The following is a 23,088-nucleotide window of genomic DNA, read 5'->3' as shown; positions in this document are numbered from 1 at the left end:
TTTTGATTTTGTGTTTGAGAAGAGGTTTTGTTATTATTATGTTGGAGAATTTTCTATAAAAAAAATCGTTCTGCATTTAATTTAAAGTTAACAAGGTTGGACTTGAGTTACCAAATTATATATAGTAAAAGTACTATGAATTAGGAGTTAAATTGCATTTTGCTCCCTCTATTTAAAAAATGAGCAAAATAGTCATTGTATATTATACCAAAGAGTAAATTGGTATCATCCATTTATACCGACATAATAACTATATAATGACATGTGATGTGCCATGTGTATTTTGTGCTGATATACGGGATTAGTTTTTAACCGTAGAAATGAATAAAATTTTTAATAAAAAGATGAATTTGTTCTTTAATTTAACTTATAAGGATTAGTTTGTCTACTTTTTGAGTTCTCTTAGTACGTGACTTTCCATTATATTTTACTGATACCCAATTGTTTCAATTATTTGGTAAACTAGCTTTTCGGTGTTCTTGGAATCGAATTGGATTGATTTGTTGGATCAAAGAATTAATCATTATATTGTTCCATACAAAAGTATTGAAGTAGTTATGAGTGAACCATTTGGAATTGATAAAAAATCAAAAATCAAGATAAACTTATGGTTGAATCGGTTTATTGTTTTTTTTTTATGATATTAATTAATTAATTAATTATTATTATATTGATGATTATATCGATTTAAACAGTTAAATTGAAAATCGGTGATCTAATTGACTTAACTATCTATTCAATTAAAAATCATTGGTTAATATTTGATGGGTATCCATTTTTTTTCGGTTTTTAAAACATTGATTAAGGTTTTTTTTATTTATTTTTGGTATCCATCTGTGATGGGTCGAGTAATTAAATATTTTTTTTCAAAAAATAAATTATGTTTCATAGATTTGATATTAATTTTTATCAATTTTCAGCATTTGATATGTCTAATGAGAAGTTAAAATTAAAAAAAATATATATTAAATTATTATCCCTAGTTAAAATGGTTACACTAGTAGGTTCATTTTTTTCTCATTAAAATATAAAAAGAAAATGAAAATGAGTTGATCAAATTTGACATCAAAAATAACAAATAAAATATCAAAGTTAACATAAACATTAATCACATGTTACAAAATTGTATTATTAACCTTGTTTAAAATATCAAAGTTAACAAAAACATTAATCTGATTTAAAATTTGTCACAGGTGTTTGTATTTTCTCAAAATTTAGAATTTAATTTTTATATTCTTATTTTCGAAAATTTAGTCTCTCTATTTTTCATATTTTAAAATTCATGTCCAACTATATTAAAATCTAAATTTAACAAGATAATTTTAACATCGTTAAGACTAAATTCCTAGAAATAAAAATGTAAGGATTAAATTCCAAATGTTCAAAGAGTATAGGGACTTTTGGTGTATTTTATTCGTTAATTGAGGTTTTTCCAATGCTGGAGGGAAAATGGAAAACGAAAATAATGGGAAAAATATTTTTATAGTTTTTTAAAGCTATAAGTATAATTACAATTACAAATAATAATATCCAAATAATTTATAATTAAATCAAGTATTACAAAATATAATTAAATTAATAATCGAAATATATCCAAAACCCATCTAGAATAGTTCTGAAAAGAAAAACCACACGGTGAGATGTAAACAATAATAAATCCGGTGACAACTCATGCATAATTTATGTAAGGTATGAGTCGAACTATCATAGTTGTCCAAGGGTCGAATATCCGTCTCACTCAATAGGTCTAACTCAACTTTAGCTGGGTTTGAACAAATTTTCTTGTTTTGAGCTAGTCCAACCCAAATTTGATTTAAATAAATAAATTTTTATATTTAATTTTAATTATAAAATAATTTTATTTTTTATTAACATAGTGAATAGTAAAACGTGTTTATGGGCTGGGCCAAGCCACCTAGGTTTGAAAATTTTTTGGAATCAGATCGTGACCCGGCTTGACTCACAAACAACTCAACCAAATGGTACAATGATTATGTCATTTAATATATGGGGTTAATTCAACATACATCCTCGATTTATTATTCAGATTTTAATTTGATTTCAAATTTCCAAACATTTCAATTAAGTCTATAAAGTATCAATATCGTAATAATTAGGTCCTTCCAACAATCTATCCATTAGTTTGAACGTTAAATGGCTACTCAAATATGATGCGAGCATATTTAAAACACATGAATTAAATTATAAATATATGTGTATCTATCGTATTGATAACTTAGGTATGATGTATCAAATTATGCTTTTTAAATATAAAATCCAAGTCGTCCATATAATAGGTACATATATTTATAATTTGATCCATGTTTTTTTAAATACGCTTCACGTCATATCCGAACTGACTATTAACGTCTAGATTGATAAGCTAACATAAAGACTTGATTGATACAATACTGATACTTTGAGAGCTCAATTAAAACGTTTTAAAATTTAGAAGCTAGTTTATAATTAGAATCGTCATTTAAAGATAGTTTGGTGCAATTAATCCTTTGTAGATTGTAATGTCACCACGATGACTCGTTTGTGCAAGGAAGTCAATTTTGTATCGATAGTGCTCATATAGACTAGAACAACAAGTTCTAGTTTTTAATTTGGGGTTAATTTTGGTCGATATCAATTGTACTAGAGCGTTTTGATCCGTTTTGATATGTATTAATGCATATCGACCCGTATTGGTCGGTACAAGATTTTAATAATTTAAATTATTTTTTTAATATTGCATTAAAAATATATAATTATTTATGAATTTTAAATTAATATTTTGATATAAAATATATCTATATGTATGTAATTGAGTTATGTTTACATTTTTTAAAAATTAACTATAAATCCAAAACATATGGTATAGATATATACAAAACAAAAATGATATATTTATCGGTAAAAGTATCATGGAGACTCTTATACTAGGAGTTAAATTGTATGTTGCCCCTTACCTCAAAAAAAGAGTAAATTAGTCCCTGTGTGTTAGTTTAAAGAACAAACTAATTCTTTCTGTTAAAAATTTCATCAATTTTTAATATTAAAAACTAGTATGAGTAACGAAATAACTAGACAATTACACGTGGCGTGCTACATGTACCTCACATTAGCATACAAAAGCTAAGTTTTAACAGTATAAAAGCTAATTTTTAACAGTATAAATGGATAAATTTTTTTAGCAAAAGAACTTATTTACTCTTTGATGTAATATACAGGGAATAAGTTGCTTATTCTTTAAGTAGAATGAGTAAAATGCAATTACTACAAGTGTCTGTACGGTAATTTAACCTATACCGAATATCTTGCATCCATGACTATTGACTATTGACTGTTGACTATTACAGTATAAAACCCTCTCGTTTTATCATCTTCAACCTCGGGTCCTAACCTCAAAAATCTCTGATAAAACCCTAGCAATGGCGATGGAGATACAAGTTATAACCTCAACCCCATCAATGGAATTCAACTTCGATAGCGCATGTTCATCTCCATACATGACTGCTCCTTCAAGTCCTCGACGCTTCGGCAATTTCCTCTACAGCGTCCCAACCACTCCTACTCGCGTTTTTTCTTTCTGTCCTCACCTTGAAAACGATGGAAGATCCGTCGACGGCGGATGCGAAGGAGGCGACGGTGGTGGGAGTGAAGATTTTGAGTTCAATTTCATTGGGCAGTTAGAGAAAACTCCATTGTCGGCCGATGAACTTTTCGATGGGGGAAAGATTCGACCTTTGAAACCCCAACAGTTGGATCCATTTGAAACAGCCATGGAAGAGAGCCGCAAAAGAGTAACATTACTCAACACTGTTCATAAAAAGAGCAAATCTTTGTCTTCTTTTGGAGTATCCGATGATATTATTATGCTGGAAACAGAGCAAAGTTCATCGAAATCTCAAAAATTCAATGCTAAATCTTCTGTTTTTTCGATTTTTTCGTTACCAAAAGGTAACAAAAAATGGAAACTTAAAGACCTTTTGTTGTTTAGGAGCAAATCAGAAAGCAGAGCAACAATAAGTGAAGATCCGGTTTTGTGTAGGAAAAATGTAAGCTTCCGGTCCACTGAGAGTATAGGTTCAGTTTCGAGCTCGAGGAGGAGAGGACCGGTTTCGGCTCACGAGTTGAATCATGATGTTTTGTATGGGAAAGAACCGGAGGATGTGAAGAATGCAAGTTTTCGGTCTACTGAGAGTATCGGTTTGAGGAGAGGACCGGATTCGGCTCACGAGTTGAATTGTGCTGTTTTGTATAGGAAAGAACCGGAGGATGTAAAAAATGTAAGCTTTCGGTCTAGTGAGAGTATCGGTTTGGTTTCTAACTCGAGGAGGAGAAGACCGGTTTCGGCTCACGAGTTGAATTATGATGTTCTGTATAGGAAAGAATCGGAGGATGTGCAGAGTGCAAGTTTTCGGTCTACCGAGAGTATCAGTTCGGTTTCGGTTCACGAGTTGAATTGTGCCGTTTTGTCTAGGAAAGAATCGGAGGATGTGAAAAATGCAAGCTTCCGGTCTACTGAGAGTATTAGTTCAGTTTCTAATTCGAGGAGGAGAGGACCGGTTTCGGCTCACGAGTTGCATTACACGAAGAACCGGGCGGTCTCGGAGGAGATGAGGAGGAAGACATTTTTACCTTACAAGAAGGGGCTCCTTGGATGCTTGGGGTTCAATGCTGGTTGTGGAATACATGAGATTTCTACGGGTATTGGGTCGTTGACACGTGGATGACCAAAGTTTGCTATTTAAGCCCTATGTAAACAAAATAATTTATGTTTGATTTTACGATTTAATCAAAGTTACAAAATGATTATTGAATCATTTGAAAACTTCGCTTTAAATCATTAGGTTGTTAAATTATTACTGTATGACTTTCTCTGTTCGCACTACTTGCACCGACAAAAATTTCTTCTTTTTCTTTTTTACAGTTCTATTTTCTTTGATAAAATAGTTTTAAATATCACGAATTTATGAATCAAAATTCGAACAATTTTCTTCTTCGATCTTTGACGTTGATCATCAAGTCTACTTAGATTTAAGGTATGCACTTCTACTTGTCGATGAGTATTGATCCACTATATCGTTTGTCGAATCGCTACAAACTTAACAGTCCAATGACTTAAATAAAAACTTTCGAATAGTTTAATAATCATTTTATAATTTTTTAAAGTTAAACAATCAAAACGTAAACTTACTTATACTTTACCTAATAGTCATCTAACTATTAGTATTTTTTTGGATCATCTAACTATGAAAAGTTACAAAATGGTTGCTCAATTACTAGTAAATTTCATTTTTGGTCACCTAACTATGAAAAGTTATAAAATGGTCCCTTAATTGTTTAATTTTATCTTTTTTAATCATCAATTAGCTAACAATGGTAGCTTTTAATAGCAATTTTAACTCTCAATAATTATATATTATGTTAGTTTAATTTTGATTTTAATAATCAAATTGAGAACTGGGGCAGTTAAAGATTGGATATTGACTAAAAGACACTATAATTTTGACTAAGCCCCAAATCTTTGACGAGGAAACCCTAATAGATTGCCATTGCATGCAAATTGGGTCAATTTGTAATTAAAATATTTTAATATTATCTTTCGTACGTACATGGCTGGTTTTCTTTGACTTCAACACTCACCACCAAGTCCTTAATTCGGCGAAATCAACGTTGAAAGAGATTTTCATGTTTTTATATATTTTTAATGCTTTAAACTATTTTTCATGTTTTGTTTATATATTTTGATTATATCATTTCTAGTATTATTAAGTAATTATATTACCAAACAATCATAATGTATCTAATATTATCAAGTAATCATATTATATATATTCGGATTTAATATCGAATTTTATTATTATAAAATATATTTTTTAAGATATACTTTGCATGTATATGATTTGAGAAATGTAGAATTATTTTTGATAATAAGATTATTGAAATGTCAAATTACTTAACATATTATCGAGTATGTTACATTATTTAAAATATAAGATTTTAATATTTGATTGACGAAATTTAAAATTACCCAAGAAAAAAACTAAATTGTCATTATTAAAATTTTTATTACAACCAATATTAATATATTTATGAATCTTAATTATAATAATTCATTAAAAGTTATTGCATCATCGATCAATCTAACTCATGAAACCCCACTTTTTAATTAGACTTATGTTTAATGAAATTGATTAAAATAATAAAAGTTAATTGCATAATGTTATATCGATAAGGTCTTCCATTATTAAAATCATTAATTTAAATATTATATGAGAGGTCAAATCGTATGTGGCATAATTTTAAAAAAAAATTAAATATTGTAAAAAACTTAATTTTGATATTTCCAGAACTTTTACAGAAACTATTTATCTCTCTTTCTTTTTTCGATTTTATTTTCTTTAAATTTTAATTTTAAATTATGTTACATAAGATTTTATGTACTATTTAATGAAAATTTAAGGACGAATGATAGTCATAGTTTGGAGATGCTTTATGCAATTAACTCAAATAATATTTACCAAGTGACATTAAGATTATCCCTATATTTCGAAATCTGAACACCATTGAGAATGCGAGATTATAACCTCATGAGAATGCTTAAAATCTAAACACGATAATTACATCCTCAAAATTTTACATTATCACCGAGAATGTGAGATTCCACGAGCCAAACCACCTCTTATCGCATTAGCAACAGCACTTCATTCCAAAGTTATAAATTACAAATCACTGGACTTTAAATCAAGTATCAAAATGTCAATTAAAAGGAAATTCTGATAAAATTCCAACACAAAGCACCACAAACACTAACAAAGTTTTAGCACACAAGAAAAAAAGCCCAATATTTTACAATAACAACAATGTGTTAAGATATGCCATATTGGTTCACTGTTCAACAGCAATACAGCATTCATGTTATGTAAAATATCCTAACCTGCTTCGACACGATCTCGGCAGCTGCATATCGAAATGCAATGAAAGTAAATCAAATCTAATGCCATAAATCAATTTGGTATTTCTAATTGTAACTAAGAGATTATAAAAGTGAATCACATGTTAGAGAAAAATGGTGACCACCTTCTAATCTACCCCATTCTTCTCATACAAAAATCTATGGCTGAGGGCACTGATCCCGGTGTCGGTAAAAGTACCATGGAGGCTTCTATATTGGGAGTTAGATTGCATTTTGCCACCTTTACTCAAAAAATAAACAAATTAGTCCCTATACGTTAAATTAAAGAGCAAATTTATTTATACGGTTAAAAATTGACGTCGCTGACAGAATAACCAGAATGTGACGCATGGTGTGCCACGTGTACCCCATGTTGATGTACAAGTACCAGTTTTTAACAGTAGAACAGAATGACTAATTTACTCTTTGATCTAACTTACAAGGATTAATCCACTCAATTTTTTAGTAGAGGGGGCAAAATACAATTCTACTCTTAGTATAGAGGCCTCCATGGTACTTTTACCTCCTGGTGTTTTGTCCTAAGAAGCACATTTTATTAGCTGCTAGTGTTAGAAGACGACAAAAGGTATTTAAACTAAGCTTAACCAAGACTCGATATTGACTCTAAATTCCAGCTTAAAACATCATAAATCGATATGTTAAGATGCAGCTTGGACAATCAACCAGTTACTTGGCTATCCTACAGCCAAAGTTTGTGTCATCCACTCCTTGAAGACATTTTGCTTCTGCAGTTCATGCAAAATAAGGACAAATGCAAAAACAAACGAGGGATTAGACTAATGACTTCGATTATGGTCGTGCAACATATGGAATGTGGTCAAGTTAAGTTGCCCCAATCCCCAAACCAAGAAAAGAATAAAAGAAAGTCTAGTAGGATGCTGAAACATACCCCTTGAATCAAGAATCAGCAGGATGCTTGCTTGTTTGAATCATTCCGTATCAACGAGATCCCTTGTACAAACCGAGCAATGGTTTCTCTCTCTCTTCAACTCTCTTCTTTGCAGCTTCCCTTGCTTTTAGTGCAGCCACCTCTTCTTTAGATACAGCCTTGGGTTTTTCATCTTGTCTTTTTCTCTTAACAGCAAGTGAGGATGAAGCACCTTTAACAGATCTCATGGGATTTAAAGTAGCGGAAATGACAGGCCCCGGTGCGGTCTTGTTTTGACTTTTAGCAACACTTTTGTTATCTGCAACTGGTCCCGTCCCTGAAGTTGGAAATGGCTTTTTCAAAATAGGATCTCTTGATTTGGTATTTGATGAAGCTTGAACCTTGGAGTATGCCTCTTCCTGTGTCACCCACCTGCCTGTTGCATTCCTTCTAAGTAAATATACCAAAAACAGCATTTAATCTAATATATTATAAGAAGAAAAAAAAGAAATAAACTTTAAAGTTCAAGTGCGGATTAATACCTATAGCATCAGAATAGTAAAATCCCGACTTTGGATCATAGTATAACCCATTGTTTTGATTGTAGTAATAACCCGAGCTACCGTCATAGTCCCAATCTGCATCAAGCTGTAACAGTTAGAATAGCAATAAACCAAATGATATCATATGCCATAATTGTAAATCAAAAGTAATATTTCGGCCTGGTTAAGAATAAGGCTGCATATCCATCAAGCCAGCTTATTGGGCATCAACTACCAAGCCAGCACAAATATGAAGCAGCGGAACAAGGACAATGAAACAGGTGAACTGACTTTGAGGGTTTGACCAAGAATGCAACTAATGGAAGTTGTTGATTCTTCGGGCTCGCCTTATGTTGAATCGAGTCTAGGAATAAGTATTGCCACGATCAAACGTGTTTGACAAGACTCGTAATTCTAATAAGTCTTTAAAAGAAAATAGACTAGATTAGACATTCACTTTCCAGATAAAACCCAAACTCAAAAGCTCCACCATTAAGCACAGGTGGATGAAACCAGCCTTGGTGTTATGTAAATACTCAAGCAGAACTACTAATCAAAGCCAAGATAGGATGCATATAGCCTAGGCTCGATATTCTCCTATTTAAACCAAATACATAACCACAATAAACAAACTTATAACTTCTCGGAAAGTAAACATCTAGCAACCCCAAAGTTTCATCAATACCATGCAATCAGCCAATTGAGCAGCCAACAACAGCAGCTCGAAGTTTCAAGAATAACCAAAAACTTGCATTACTACCATGACATTTTACTGCTTAAAATAAAATGGAAGTAAAAAATGACTTTTACTTACCTTCTTGACCGTCTAATGCTTGGTCACTAGAATCTCTCGCCTCAAAACTAGCAACGTCCTTCTGATAACTCCGCTTAGCTTTCTAGCAAACATTGTTAAGAAATATTATAATGATTAACAAAATAAGCATGAAGCATTAAAAAGCAAAACCTATTTAAGAGTTTACTTACAGCTTCGATCTGTTCAAGAGCACGAGCAGCGTCTTTCTGTTCCTTCTCTTTGGCTGCACTCTCTTTTCGCATAGTAGTAAGTCTCTTAGCAACATTCTCTTTGTGCCGTTGACCGAGCTCATGGTTTCGAATACTCGATGGGTTATTCGATATGAAAATTTTGCAGAAATCACACCATTTATTCCCCTGACTCACCCAATACTAAAAAAAAACAAAAAAACAAAGATAAAAGCTTGTTTAACTACAGACAGATAACTGCGACAACGACTAAAAAATAAACTTAATTTCATTGAAGATATTACTATAAGATAATCACGATAAACAATGTTATAAGAACAAGTATCAAGGGAATTCATCTATAGTACCAAGAATCAAAGAATAAGGAGAGAAAAAGTTGAGGGTTTTGATTTCTGTATTGATTGTAAGTAAATAATTTCTTTTTTAAAAATAAAGCTTTGGGATTTGATTACCTCAGTCATAGCTGCGAAAATCTGATCCTTACAAGGCCAATTGTTCGAAAATTGCTAAATGAAGGTGAGATTAGGAGTTTCTTTAAACCCTAAAATTATTTTTCTTCCTTTTCGTTCAAAAGGGATTATTGGGGTGGGATCGAAATAATTGAATCGCTAGGACGTTTTTTGCTTCCTATTTTTCTAACGGGATCCGGATCCAAATCGGATAACCAGACCTGGTTTGATGGGTTAATGTACCATTGGGTACCTAAATGTGGCTTTAATGTTCAATTTGGTACCTAGTCCCAATGGAATAATGTGATCCGATAAACGTTTGGCACTTGTGTTCTAGTAAAATAAACATCGGTACTCAATTGGGACAAAAAAAAAGGGTTAAATACCAAATTGGACATTGAAGCCAAACTCAAGTACTTAATTTGAACAAAAAAAAAGTCAAGTATCAACTTGAAAAAAACCCATATACTAATATGAATATTGAAGCCAATCTCAGGAACTAGATTAAGACAAAAAAACTCATACTAAATTCAACATTTAAGCCAAACTCAAGTACCAAATAATATATTAACCCTTTTTATCTTATCGGTTGATGGTCCAATCCTAGTTTTAGTCCCTCTACTATGATGAATTTTTATATTTAAATATTTTTACTTTAATTTGGTGTAATTCTGTTTTGGTTTTTTATAATGTTATTCATAGGTCCAAAATAATAATACTATTTTTTTTCATACATTTATAATTTGAAACTATCTATAACTCTTCCCCAACTCATAAGTCGAAAGATAATGCGTTTCAACACACTTAAACCCATGTCTTCCCGGATTGACAACAATGCACATGCTAATCAAGCTAAGACTTAATCTACGAATCCGTTAATTTAGTTTAATAATAAAAGACACATAAAAGATGCTGGTGTGATATTTATGTAATACTTTTATATTATCACATATATTTGTATAAATATTAAAATTATGTTATTTTAGTAAATTTATATATTTATAAAAGATTTTAGGGAAATAAAATTCATATTAGAATTATTATAAAGTACACAATTATTGAAATTAAAAAAAATTATAAGCGAATTTAAGAAACTATTATTTAATCATTTATTGATTTTTTGTTTTTGATATAATATAAGGATATTTGACAACTTTTTATTCTACTGATGCATTCATCTATATTATTATTAAGCTTTTTGACTAAGCTAAAAATTATATAAAAATTAAATAATAAAATAAAACTAGAAATTTATGAAGGTATAATTACAAAAAATCAAAAAATTTTATTGAAGTCATTGTACCGATCTCTGATATTAACTATCAGATCGACTTGAATCTAATGTATGTTCTTCTATTTGTTGGTAGATACTAATCCATCGTACTGGTCAATGACTTAAATAAAAACTTAACAGCTTAATGACTTAAATAAAAACTTTTAAATAATCCAGTGTCCATTTTGTAACTTTTTGAAGTTGAGTGATCAAAACATAAATTTACTAATAATTAGTAGCATTGGGTGTAGTTGACCTAAAATGAAAGAGTCTAAATTCAAAATATATGAAAAATAAAGGGACTTAAATCAAAATTTAACCTATAGCATTGGGTGTAATTGCTTCAACTGAACTCAGAAACAGAGAACCCTTTTTCTCATTTACAACATAGATTTGAGAATCAAAACAGAAACATATAACACTTTGAATCCATTCTCAAAGCTAATGTTTTTCTTCAAATTCAACTGAAAACAATCAAACCCAAAATCCCCAATTCCACCATCTTCCCTTCCCCCAAATCCAATCTCAAAAAACCCTAAATCTTTCACTGAAACCCCCTTTTTTTGTGCTCCATCAATGGATGAAACATTCTTGCTCATGTTATCAAATCTCCTCCACCTTCACAACTCTCTTGATCCCACCACTTCCCTTCTTTCCCCTTCTTCTTCTTCTTCTCCTCCTACTTCATCTCCTTCCCCTTCTTCTCCATCTTCTCTTCTTTCATCTTCTTCGCCTGCTCCTCTTCTCTTCTTCACTCTCGCTTCTCTCCTTTCTTTCCTCGCTACTTCTTCTAAGAAAGGGTCATTGGATTCTTCTCCTTCGTCGAAGAAAAGGGAACCCAATTCATCGCCTTCTCCTCCTCCGTCGTCTTCTTCTCACTTCTCCGTCGCCGCATTCCGTGCTCTCTCGACCGACCATATTTGGTCCATGGATGCCCCGATACGTGACGCTGAGTGGCGGTCCTTGTATGGGTTATCCTACCCTGTTTTCACCACCGTGGTTGAGAAACTCAAGCCTTTTATAACCGCTTCGAATCTTTCACTTCCTTCTGATTATGCTGTAGCTATGGTCCTTTCTCGTCTCTGCCATGGTTACTCTGCTAAAACCATCGCTTCCCGTTCTTCTTTGGACCCTTACATCGTTTCCAAAATCACTAACATGGTGACTCGGCTTTTGGCTACTAAGCTATACCCAGAGTTTATCAAGATCCCTGTTTCTCGTCGTAGATTGGTTGAGACTACCCAAGGGTTCGAGGAGCTTACTTCATTGCCCAACATTTGTGGAGCTATTGATGGGAGTCCGATTAAGGTCCGTGGGTTGAAACTTGATAGGAATTCGATGAGTTCTTATAAATGCAAATATGGGTATGATTCAGTTTTGCTTCAGGTTGTTGCTGATCATAGAAAAATTTTCTGGGATGTTTGTGTTAAAGCTCCTGGTGGGGCAGATGATGCTACTCATTTTAGAGATAGTTTGTTGTATAATAGGCTTACTTCAGGTGATATTGTTTGGGATAAAGTAATTAATGTTAGGGGTCATCATGTTAGGCCTTATATTGTTGGAGATTGGTGTTATCCTTTATTGTCGTTTTTGATGACACCCTTTTCTCCTGATGGGGCCGGGACTCCAGCACAGAATTTGTTCGATGGGATGTTGATGAAAGGGAGGTCTGTGGTGGTTGAAGCAATTGGTTTACTTAAAACTAGGTGGAAAATTCTTCAAGATTTGAATGTGGGGCTTAATCATGCACCGCAAACAATTGTTGCTTGTTGCGTGTTGCATAATTTGTGTCAGATTGCAAGAGAGCCTGAGCCCAAGGTTCAAAAGGATCCCGATGAAACTGGGGCTCCGGCGAGGGTGCTTGAGAGTGAGAAGCAGTTCTATTATTTCGGGGAAAGTTTGAGACAGGCATTGGCAGACGATTTGCACCAAAGGCTTTCTTCCCGATAAGTTATGAACTTTTGAAAAGAGGTTGATTTTTTAACCTTGTGTTATCTGTAAGAATATGTATTTGAGTAGTTTCTAACATGGCTGAGATAACTTGCCCGATTTCAGGCTTATCGAATTTCTCATCCTTGTTTTAGTAAGCAATAGAAACAGATTCCATTAAGTAAATTTGATATTTGATATGTAGGGACTTTATTTTTAATTGCTATGGTAATCTAACCTGGTATTGGTGGAAACTAAGAATGTTCTGATTTTAAGAATCGGCATTGCAAAATTATTACTGCTCTGGTTAAGTTCATCTTATGAATTTAAACCTTTGATGCTTTTATTATCTTCCGTTGGATATCATTTGCTTTGATGTATCATATATTCTTAAATGTGAATACCATGTTAAATTGACTTTGTAGCATTTGAAAGAAAAAAAATAGTGTATGCATTCATAAATTGTGAGAGCTTGCATTAGCTTTTAGTTTCTTTAACATTCCCTACCTGCCTGTGTTGCCTTGCCTTGCTTTTGCTTTCTTTCTCCCTCACTTGCAGTTAAGTATTATGAACACTTATTTATGGTATCAATCTTTGTGAGATGGTTTTAGTTGCTAATAGCATTATATTATAGATTTCACTGGTAAGGGAAATTAACTGAAATTGTCAGTGTAACTGTTGCCAGTGGAATATGGGTCTGGCTGCTTATTCTATCGTGGCTCATCTGCCATTTCAATGGTTATATATAGATATATCATGGTTGTGAGTTCCAAGATCTTTTCCCTTTGTTTTATACTTCCTGTATTTACAGGGAATGCTAAATAGTGGACTACGCACATATCATTTGTTTCCTAGGTACTGTAAGAGGGAATTTGTAATGTTTTTCTGGTCTATAAAATCATTGGCATCATGTCTTTTTGCTGCTATCCTAGTCCTTCATTTATCTAATTTTCCTTGATGGTTTAGTCTCTAGTGGCATTCTGCCATTCCGCCTAGTTATGGTCTTGTCATGTAGGATTTCCAAAACCAGATAACCTAGTTTCTATGGCCCTAAGATGGATGTTCATTGACCTAAGCATGTTAGAGGAAGTTGAGGTAGATGTAAGAAGCATCGTGTCTTCTTTATGGACTATCAGACCAGCCAATGAGACCTTCCTTTTCTTTTAAAGTTTTTTTTAGACCCAAAGTTTGTCCTTCACTTGTTAAAATCTTTGTTGCCTGAATTGCGAAGGAACCTTTTGTATGGATGCATTGCTTATTATTTGTACAATGAGTCAATTGTATTCAAGACACAATGAATAGTTGAAATCCCATCAATAAAAAGCTCATAGATTAGTTCAAGCTCTGCCCAAAGAACAAAATGAATGACATACAAGGATCCTCAATAAGTTGCCAGAACAAAATGAATGAGATACAAGGCTCCTCGGTAAGTTTGTAAGTTGTGCTCTCTGTTGTTGCATTCCATTAGAGAAACTTGTGCTTAAGCTCATGGTTCCAGAGTCCAACACAAAGGATGTCGGTGCGGATCAAAGTTCCCCATGTGTGCAGATCCACAATGCTCTTCTTTACCAATTCAATAATAACTAATAGTCAACATAACAACTAAATCAATCTTCTCAAATGAGCTATGAGAAATAACTGAGACTCCATATACAAAGTGTATGCAGATCCACAAGCTTTATTGTCGCTACTTAAGCATGTACATCATAATGGAACTTGAATACCAATTTGAGTTTCTAGAAGAAATTGAGATGCAGTCCCCAAAAAGAAATCCCAGCCCAGGCATTATCCTGACTAGCATGCATGACAAGATTCATTCATATATTTGAAGATTGCAAAAATCAGGAACGCTATGCCATTCGGCCAGCTTCATAATGTCCTCATAGCCATTACCTTTTATGGAGAACTCATGAGTTTTATGGTCCATTGTGCTCGGTCCTTCACCAGCATATGCAGTTCAGCCACTTTTTGGAAGGAGGCCATCCTTGGCCATTTCAGTAAGTACATTGAAAACAGCATCCATATTCCCTTCTTTATGGTTTATTTCAACAAGTACTTTAGCAAGCTCAGCATCAGTAAGCTTACAGCTTCTAAGTATGTTTGTTATGACTTGACTTAACTCATCGGTCTTGCCAACCATGAATAGTGCTTTAACCAGAGCAATAACAGTAACAGTATGAGGAACAAAACCTATCTTCACCATTTCCTTGTATAGATCATACGCCTTCTGAATATTCCCACCTCTACAATGACCATGTATGATAACATTATATGCAGCTTCATCAGGGTTATGGTTTCTCTGAAGCATTGACTCAAAAACTCGATCAGCTTCGTTCATCAAACCCTTCATACAAAATCCTTTTATAAGAGCTACAGCACTTTTAAATTCGATATTGCCGCAATTCTCTATCAGCGTATTATACATGACATCACTTGGGACAGATTCATCATAAAACAATTTGAGCAAAAGCCTTTTTGCTTCCCTTGTCCTAGCTTGTTTATTGAGACCATTAATAAGCACACTATAAGTAACAACATCAGGAAGGAAGCCCTTCTGAACCATTTCATCGTGCAAATGAAAAGCCGTCTTTATATCCTCGTTTTTGCAATAAGCATAAATTAACGTAGTATACGTAAACTCATCGGGAGTCACACCTGCATTCAGCATCTCCTGGAAAAGATCACAAGCTTCAGCAAGTCTACTTTGCTCACACAGACCCTGAATCAGTGATGAATATGTAACTGCATCCAGTTTAACTCCTTTCTTGACCATCTCCTGCTTCATTTGGAACGCCTTCTCCAAATCCTGGTATCTACAAAAACCAGAAATAATTGTACTATAACTTACTATGTCCGGAGCTACACCTTTCTCTACCATATCTTCTATCATTTTTAAACCCTCTTCCACCTTTCCAAGCATACAATGCCCATTAATAAGAGCATTATAAGTGACTAACGAAGGTGAAAATCCGTTTCTAACCATTTCATTTAGTACTCGAAACGCTTCGTTTAAAAGTCCTTGCTGGCAGAACCCATTTACTAAAGTAGTATATGTTCTCTCGTTAGGACGAAGTCCTCTAACATGCATCTGTTCAAAGAACTCCATTGCTCTGTTCATATTCCCAGCTTTGCACATACTATTAATCAACGAAGTATAAGTAATGACATTCGGAGTTAAGCCATTCCTCACCATCTCGGCATGCAAAACAAGTGCTTGATGAAAATTACCATCTTTACAATATCCATTCACGAGTGTATTATAAGTAACCTCATCCGCAACGAAACCTTTCTGATTCATCTCGTGAAGCACCTCACTCGTCTCCTTCATCCTACCTTCTCTACACAACCCATTGATGATTACGTTATAAGTAATCAAATTCGGCTTCAAACCCTTTAATGCCATTGCCCTAAACAACTTAAATGCATCATCGGTCTTCTTCAACTTACAGTGTGCATCGATTAACGTGTTATAAGTAACCACATTAGGCAAACAGCCATCCCTCTCCATTTCACTGAAAAACCCTAAACCCATATCCAAATTCCCCGCCGAGCAAAAACCCCTAATCAAAATGTTATAAGTAAATACATTTGGTGAAACCCCATTTCTAACCATTTCTTCAAAAACTTCCTCAGCAAATCTAACGGGCTTTTTACATCTAATCACGGCGTCCAAAATAGCATTGTAAGATAAAACCCCAGGCATGAAACCATTAATTTTAGCTAAATTAACAATGTTAATAGCCTTATCGATGAATTTCAAATGGGCATAAGATTTTACCACCAAGTCGATTACCGCGGAGCTCGAAGCACACAATTGGTAAGTTTCTTTAAGGCACTGAAAGACGAAATTGCCCTTCGGATCGGGCGTACGGACGGCGAGGTCCTCTGCTAAGGACTGTGCTGATTTGTAGAGCTTGAATTTGGTGAGGATGTGGAGGGCGAGGCATTTGCAGCGAGGGGTGAAGAACGGGTGAGGGTGCGCCCATTTTAGGAAATTTAGGATTAGGGTTTGGTCGTTTTGGGACTTGAGTAGTAAAAAAGAAGCTGCTTCGGGGGTAAAATTGGAAAAGAGGGAATTTAGCTGGTAAGGGTGGCGTTTGAGGAAAGTTAAGGCTTTGTCGGCGAGGAAGGCGTCGGAGAAGGGAGACGAAAGAGAAGAGAGAGAACGGTGAATATGGAGGTTTGGGAAGGGCATTTCGGGAAAATCACAAAAGCTAGGGTTTATCAGAGGCTCTTTAGCCTTTAAGAAGAAGAAGCTTAAAAGGCCATTGAAGCCAAAAAAAAAAAGTTCTCTCCTTTTTGGAGGTTATTTTTCTTTGATTTAAAAAAAAAACCCAATTATTTATTTATTTTCCTTCATTTGAATTTTGAAGAATTTATTTCCTAATAAATAAATAATTTAGTTGGGCTTTAAATTTAGAGGTTTAATATACCATTTGATACTTATATTTGGTTTTAATGTTCAATTTAGTACCTGAGTTCTTTTTCTTAATTTAATACTTAAATTTGATTTCAATGTTCAATTTGGTACCCAAACTAAACAACATCATGTTCGTGTGCTCTAGTAAAAAAACATAAGTACGTAAGACAAAAAAAAACTCAAGCACCAAATTGAACATCGAAGTTAAGCTTAGACACTTGTACAAGACAAAAAATTTTCAAGTATCAATTTGAAAAAACTCATGTACCAAACTAAACATTAAAGCCGAACTCAAATACCAAATTAAACATTGAAGCCTAAAATAAGTTACAAAAAGTACATTAACCTTATTTTAAATAGAGTATTTTCACCAAATATCTCCCAATTATAACTAAAATTTTAATTTAATCCTTAAATTTCAAAACATTATCATTAAATCCTAAATTTATCAATACTATATCAATTAGGTTAATTATCTACTTGGGCTTTCAATTAAATTAAATTAATTAATTTTATATAATTTATTTCATGTAAATAAAAGTAATTAATTCCCCAAAATTAAAATTAAGGAAATAATAAATCAAACATTTATATAAATAATAAAAACGTGAAGAAAAATAGACAAATGCAATTAGCCCCCGTTGAAGCAACAAAAAGCTAAAAAGCTTAACCATATATATATATATATTCTCTACATTTTTGATTGCTTGCCATTGCCAATTATATATCTTTTTCACTGCCTTTTCAAAGTATCCCACAACTTTTTAAACTCCTCAAAAGAATTTAACATAAAAGTTAAAGCCTTCATAATCCGAGCCGAACCTCGATTTATCGAGCTTCCTTCCAAAACTCCCCGGAAAAGATCGAATCCGTGTTTACATCCCTGTCTCGTTGAATCAACAACATAACATGATTATTGTGCCTTTGCAACGGCACGACTGGACGGACCGCGCAACACTTTCACAAACCCAAGGAAACTTAATTTCCCATCGGTATGCCTTATCCAGTCATTAAGAACGGCATGAACCGGAATAGAGGGTCCGAGACCAAGTTCCTGAGTCATTCATTTGAAGATGATTTCGTTTTATGATACAGATCGTGTGAAGTGTTATTTAGAAAGCTAAAAGAATTGCGACACTTACAGATGCAAGTTCCTCGATGACGATAGCCCGGTTTCCATCTTTCTCGAAAAGCTCGTATGCACAACGAGCGTGTTGTTCCCAGTGATCAAACGCTTCGAGCTGATGGACGCTTAATGCGGCTGCACAAAATTCTTCGAAATCCATTCTTCTGTATTGAAGTGCATTTAGCTGTCATGCAATGGAAAATTAAATCGAAGGTACTCAGATAAGCTATGGCTATGAAAAAAGAAAGAATGGGAACCGAGTTCATACCGATAAGAGAAAATCCAGCATATGAGATTCCTTCATTGCATCGGTTGCGTTTTTCATTAGGGCCTGTTTGCAAGAAAACACATTATCGTAATAAGTGTATTATCAGAGAGGGAGGAAAGTGGGCCAAGATAGGAAGACTAACCGTCTTAATATTCTCCAAGGTTATGCTACCATTTTTCGGATCTAATAATGCAAATTGCTCTCGAAGGTAAAAGAGTTCATCCGGAGTCAATGTCTTTGACAATGCCTGCATCGAGAAAGAAATAAGAATGAGATAAATGTTAGCATAGAGGTTATGAGACGGTAAAAGTACAATGGAGGCCCCTATACTAGAAGTTGGATTGCATTTTGCCCCTTCAACTAAAAAAATGGGCAAACTAATTCCTGTACATTAGGTTAAAGGGCAAATTAGTCATTTCTGTTATAAATTTCATCCATTTGTACTGTTAAAAACGGACGTGGTTGACGGAATAACCAGACAGATGTGACATGTTACGTGTACCTCATGCTAATGTACAAGGACCAATTTTTAACAACAGAAATAGATGAAATTTTTATTAGAAAGACCAGTTTACTCTTTGATCTAACCTGTTAGTATACACACCTTTAAAGCAGCTTTCCGTAGAGGTGATGATCGCATATACGCCTTTATAAGCCTAAATATTAGAATATCGAGTGGAACCTTGGCATCGTTACGACTCTGGATCCAAGGATGACCTGTAAAAGAAGATTATGGTCAGTTACTCTGGCTCAACGATGTAAGCAACATGTAAAAAACGATGCACGTACACAATGCCTGAGCTGCTGTCATTCGTTTCCTAGGATCCTTGATCAAGAGTCGCTTCACAAAGTCCTTAGCTTCGGGAGACAAGGAAGGCCAAGGTGGTTCATTAAAATTTGGATCGGCTTTTAGGACTGCTCGGAAAATTCCAGACTCAGTCCTTGCCCAAAATGGTCGACTCCCACATAAAAGAATATAAGCGATTACTCCTATACTCCAAACATCAGCTTCCGTACCGTAGGATCTATGTAGAACTTCAGGTGCCACATAGTATGCACTTCCCACAATGTCGTTAAGCCTTTCGTCTGGAAACATGAGAAGCGCTAGAGAAAAAAGAATCCCTGAAGGTCGAGCAAAAGGAAACTGAACAAGCTGAGTGCAAACCTGGTCTTACAAAATCCGATAAACCGAAGTCTATGGCTTTCAGCAAAGAGTTCTCCTCCTTCGAAATGTACAAAAAGTTCTGGTCGACAAAAGTGCAAATTAGATTCCAATATGGTAACTAAAACCAGTAAAAAAGTTAGAAATCAATTATTCAAGATGATGTAGTACGAAAATGTCCTAGAAAGTTTAGCAGACATGGGCTTGGGCGGCTCAAAATGTCCAAGTCACGCATTTACGCTTCTAAATATTAACAAAAACAAGACTTTGCTCTACCTCGGGTTTAAGATCTCGATGCACCACACCTTGAAGATGACAAAAAGCAACGACGTTTAGTATCTGTACCATTACCGCCTTTGCATCGTCTTCTGAGTATTTTCCACCCCTACAAAGCATAATATACCGTCACGTTAGAGGCTACTCTTTAGGTACATACGAGAACAAACAATTCCGAAATGTTAGCTATATATTAATAGAATAATCACCTTGCGAGTATTCTATCCAAAAGCTCACCCCCTTCACACAACCTGTAATTTCAATCACATTACTCAAAATTTTATCCTGAAAAGTAAGAAACAACCAACTGCCGGAGCATTCGGGCTTATTGTTCTTATTGACTTCTCGAATTAATTCCCATGCAAAATTAAAAACAAAGATAATACGAATAGCAGAACATGTTACAAGGCTTACTCCATTACTATATAGACATTATCATGATCTTCGAACGCATCGTAGAATTTAACTAGATTGCTATGTCCTGTCAAGGCTCGCAATATCTTCACCTCCCTTCTAACATCCTCGACCGCAATAGCTGTTGTCATCTGCCAACATAAAATGATAGTAACTGTCATTAGCCAACAAAAAAATGCAAACACAAGACATAAGTGTTCTCTCAACACTTCATTTGCTATTTGATCGAAGAAGCTAGAAAAAGAAACGATAGAGGCTGGCAGGTTGCCTCTTCTTCATTCTGTTGTCATCGTATTTTAAATGTCAACAAACAAATACTGAGAAACGGTAACACTTAATTCATCATTATAATTATCACAACATCCTTTATTTCCTAAATGGATACCTCGACTAGCAAAAAACACAAACACTTTTATCATGTGAATGACCGGTACCAAACCCGGATAACAATTTGCAATCAACTACAACACAAACCATTTCTTTTTTTTTGGTTAAGGCATAAGTACAAGCCGGTAAAAGAAAACACCGTATTAGTTAACAGGCTATAATTATCACAATAACGTCCTTTATTTCCTAGAATAAACCGACACCTCGACTACCAAAAACACAAACACTTTTATCATATGAATGAACGGTACCAAACCCGGATAACGATTTGCAATCAACTACAACACAAACCATTTGTTTTTTTGGGGGGTTAAGCCTTAAGGACAAGCTGGTAAAAGAAAACACCGTATTGGTTAACAGGCTATAATTATCACAACAACGTCGTTGATTTCCTAGAATAAACGGACACCTCGACAACCAAAAACACACGCTTTTATCATACGAATGAATGGTACCAAACCCGGATAATGGTTTGCAATCAACTACAACACAAACCATTTGTTTTTTTTTTCGGCTGAGCAGCAAGTATAAACTGATAAAAGAACACCAATTTAGTTAACCGGCTCGGCATGAAAACTACGAGCCGAAAGTTAAAGACCCCATTCGAAGCAAAGATATTTTCTAATTCAGTCTAATTCATAACCATCGAGCCGTAATGCTCCAATCGCGGCTGTCAATTCCGATAAGTCGACAAGTTCATTGGCAAATTTCAACAATCACTTATCATACACTATTCACATCCAGATCCAACCATACACAAATGAATGATGCAAAAGAAGCACTTTTTAAGGTCAGATATGATTTAGACCTAATATGTGTGTGTGTATATATATATATCCATGTAAATATGTGGTAAGCGTAGCTAGATCAAATAATAATACAAGTGGGTCATGTGGACCAATTGACCCTTTAAAAAATAATCAATAAACAAAACAAGTTGGCCACTTTATATTGTTTTACAATCATGAAAAAAAAATGAACTCAACCCACCATTTTTCTCCATCTAGAAGATCTAAAAACAGTAAATTCACTCATATACAAGACTAAAAAGAGTGTCTTTAAGCAATTTCAAGCTAAAATTCAATATCTTAAAGCACGTATCTTCGAAATTTTAATAGAGAAAAGTGAAAAAAAAAAGGTGTTACCTTGGATTTGGGAATCACTTTAACAGCAACCTGCTGTCCTTTGAATTCACCTTTCTTGAACTTAGCAGAACAAGTATACCCAAAATGCCCTCTCCCAACTTCTTCACCAATTTCCAATTTAGTCCTTAATTCTTTCGAAAACCCGAATCTTTTATCTAGTTCAACCCCATCTTCATCCTCTTCCGTCTCCGCAATCCCCGCCGCCGCCTCTTTCTCCGCCTTCTTGTTAGGCTTCCTCCGTCTCAACACCGCCCGGATGTGTTTCGCCGGAGAAGGTGGAGGAAATGATTTCTTAAGAAACCTTAAAGGAGTCGAAGGAGTTTTGGGTTTGGTTGGGTGAGCTGGACTGGGAGTGTAAGTGGGAAGAAAAGGGGTAGTCGGAGGAAGGAGCGACGGCGGTGGTGGAGATTTGGGTGGTTGAGGATGGGTAGGATAGTCATTGTGATGATTGCCTTTGGGTTTTGAAGGCTTGGAAGTACAGCCTCCCATTGTAAAGGAAGAAGAAGAAGATCTAGAAGAAGAAGAAGAAGAAGAAAGAAAGAAAAACACTTAATAGGAAACTGGCGATGTTTGCATTTTTTTGCAGAGATCTTTAATGTTGTGTTCAGCTTATTGTAAGAAAAAAACAAATGGAGAGAGATTAAGGAAACAAATAATTATATTTATATATAATTATATACAGAGAAGGCGAAAGTGAGATTTTGCTGTTTTCTTTATTTTTAATGTTTTTTTCTATGATGAAGAAGTGAAATATAAATGATTCAAGTAGGGCTGTACCATCTTGTTTTGCCACCTGGCATGCATATGATTTTTTCATATTTTCTTGGATTTTTTAATACCTATAAGTATCAAATCGGTCA

The 23,088-nt window shown here is 34.2% G+C and overlaps 5 protein-coding genes across 10 annotated transcripts; 2 read left to right on the top strand and 3 right to left on the bottom strand.

Annotated features, from left to right (window-relative positions):
- Positions 1-3,182: 3,182 nt before the first annotated feature.
- Positions 3,183-4,858, top strand: LOC107927845 (uncharacterized). The gene has a single exon (XM_016858970.2). It carries the CDS (start codon positions 3,417-3,419, stop codon positions 4,719-4,721), a length of 1,305 nt encoding a protein of 434 aa, XP_016714459.2. The 5' UTR covers positions 3,183-3,416; the 3' UTR covers positions 4,722-4,858.
- A 1,794-nt stretch (positions 4,859-6,652) lies between these two features.
- LOC107928010 (zinc finger protein ZOP1) lies at positions 6,653-10,129 on the bottom strand. Of its 3 annotated transcripts, XM_016859167.2 has the most exons (7): positions 9,832-10,032; positions 9,362-9,562; positions 9,192-9,273; positions 8,378-8,473; positions 7,857-8,271; positions 7,072-7,187; positions 6,653-6,951 (listed from the first exon to the last, which is right to left on the bottom strand). In XM_016859167.2, the coding sequence occupies exons 1-5, from the start codon at positions 9,838-9,840 to the stop codon at positions 7,907-7,909; spliced, it is 753 nt and encodes a 250-aa protein (XP_016714656.2). In that variant the 5' UTR covers positions 9,841-10,032; the 3' UTR covers positions 6,653-6,951; positions 7,072-7,187; positions 7,857-7,906. The 3 variants fall into 3 exon arrangements, with proteins under 3 accessions (XP_016714656.2, XP_016714655.2, XP_016714657.2); XM_016859166.2 differs by lacking the exon at positions 7,072-7,187 and having other exon boundaries at positions 9,832-10,129; XM_016859168.2 differs by lacking the exons at positions 6,653-6,951; positions 7,072-7,187 and adding an exon at positions 7,194-7,692.
- A 1,307-nt stretch (positions 10,130-11,436) lies between these two features.
- Positions 11,437-13,284, top strand: LOC107944405 (protein ALP1-like). Its single transcript, XM_016878239.2, has one exon. The coding sequence runs from the start codon at positions 11,678-11,680 to the stop codon at positions 13,049-13,051; it is 1,374 nt and encodes a 457-aa protein (XP_016733728.1). The 5' UTR covers positions 11,437-11,677; the 3' UTR covers positions 13,052-13,284.
- Positions 13,285-14,329: 1,045 nt separating this feature from the next.
- On the bottom strand, positions 14,330-17,698 carry LOC107944404 (pentatricopeptide repeat-containing protein At5g39710). Of its 2 annotated transcripts, none has more exons than XM_016878237.2 (2): positions 14,924-17,698; positions 14,330-14,613 (listed from the first exon to the last, which is right to left on the bottom strand). In XM_016878237.2, the coding sequence occupies exon 1, from the start codon at positions 17,223-17,225 to the stop codon at positions 14,988-14,990; it is 2,238 nt and encodes a 745-aa protein (XP_016733726.1). In that variant the 5' UTR covers positions 17,226-17,698; the 3' UTR covers positions 14,330-14,613; positions 14,924-14,987. The 2 variants fall into 2 exon arrangements, with proteins under 2 accessions (XP_016733726.1, XP_016733727.1); XM_016878238.2 differs by having other exon boundaries at positions 14,330-14,593.
- A 316-nt stretch (positions 17,699-18,014) lies between these two features.
- On the bottom strand, positions 18,015-23,002 carry LOC107944406 (CDPK-related protein kinase). 3 transcript variants are annotated; one of them, XM_016878240.2, is made up of 11 exons: positions 22,229-23,002; positions 20,697-20,827; positions 20,492-20,533; positions 20,283-20,391; positions 20,010-20,088; positions 19,634-19,930; positions 19,449-19,561; positions 18,987-19,091; positions 18,845-18,907; positions 18,593-18,760; positions 18,015-18,504 (listed from the first exon to the last, which is right to left on the bottom strand). In XM_016878240.2, the coding sequence occupies exons 1-11, from the start codon at positions 22,715-22,717 to the stop codon at positions 18,364-18,366; spliced, it is 1,737 nt and encodes a 578-aa protein (XP_016733729.1). In that variant the 5' UTR covers positions 22,718-23,002; the 3' UTR covers positions 18,015-18,363. The 3 variants fall into 3 exon arrangements, with proteins under 3 accessions (XP_016733729.1, XP_016733730.1, XP_040945163.1); XM_016878241.2 differs by lacking the exon at positions 22,229-23,002 and adding an exon at positions 21,579-21,877; XM_041089229.1 differs by lacking the exon at positions 18,015-18,504 and having other exon boundaries at positions 18,668-18,740.
- Between the last annotated feature and the right edge of the window lie 86 nt (positions 23,003-23,088).

This window comes from Gossypium hirsutum, chromosome D02 (genome assembly GCF_007990345.1).
Source record: "Gossypium hirsutum isolate 1008001.06 chromosome D02, Gossypium_hirsutum_v2.1, whole genome shotgun sequence".
Taxonomy (NCBI): Eukaryota; Viridiplantae; Streptophyta; class Magnoliopsida; order Malvales; family Malvaceae; genus Gossypium; species Gossypium hirsutum.
This window is presented reverse-complemented; position numbering and strand designations above follow the sequence as displayed.

Bases quoted from the DNA above. Each gene is read 5' to 3' on its own strand.
- LOC107927845 (XM_016858970.2), top strand. From the start codon at position 3,417: ATGGCGATGGAGATACAAGTTATAACCTCAACCCCATCAATGGAATTC.
- LOC107928010 (XM_016859166.2), bottom strand. The intron at 9,274-9,361 runs GTAAGTAAACTC...AATGTTTGCTAG, and splicing joins CTCTTGAACAGATCGAAGCT to AAAGCTAAGCGGAGTTATCA. The intron at 8,474-9,191 runs GTAAGTAAAAGT...AGCTTGATGCAG, and splicing joins AGCATTAGACGGTCAAGAAG to ATTGGGACTATGACGGTAGC.
- LOC107944405 (XM_016878239.2), top strand. From the start codon at position 11,678: ATGGATGAAACATTCTTGCTCATGTTATCAAATCTCCTCCACCTTCAC.
- LOC107944404 (XM_016878237.2), bottom strand. From the start codon at position 17,225: ATGCCCTTCCCAAACCTCCATATTCACCGTTCTCTCTCTTCTCTTTCG.
- LOC107944406 (XM_016878240.2), bottom strand. From the start codon at position 22,717: ATGGGAGGCTGTACTTCCAAGCCTTCAAAACCCAAAGGCAATCATCAC. The intron at 19,562-19,633 runs GTACGTGCATCG...CTTCTTTTACAG, and splicing joins GACAGCAGCTCAGGCATTGT to GTCATCCTTGGATCCAGAGT. The intron at 19,092-19,448 runs GTGTGTATACTA...TTCTCGATGCAG, and splicing joins TACGGAAAGCTGCTTTAAAG to GCATTGTCAAAGACATTGAC.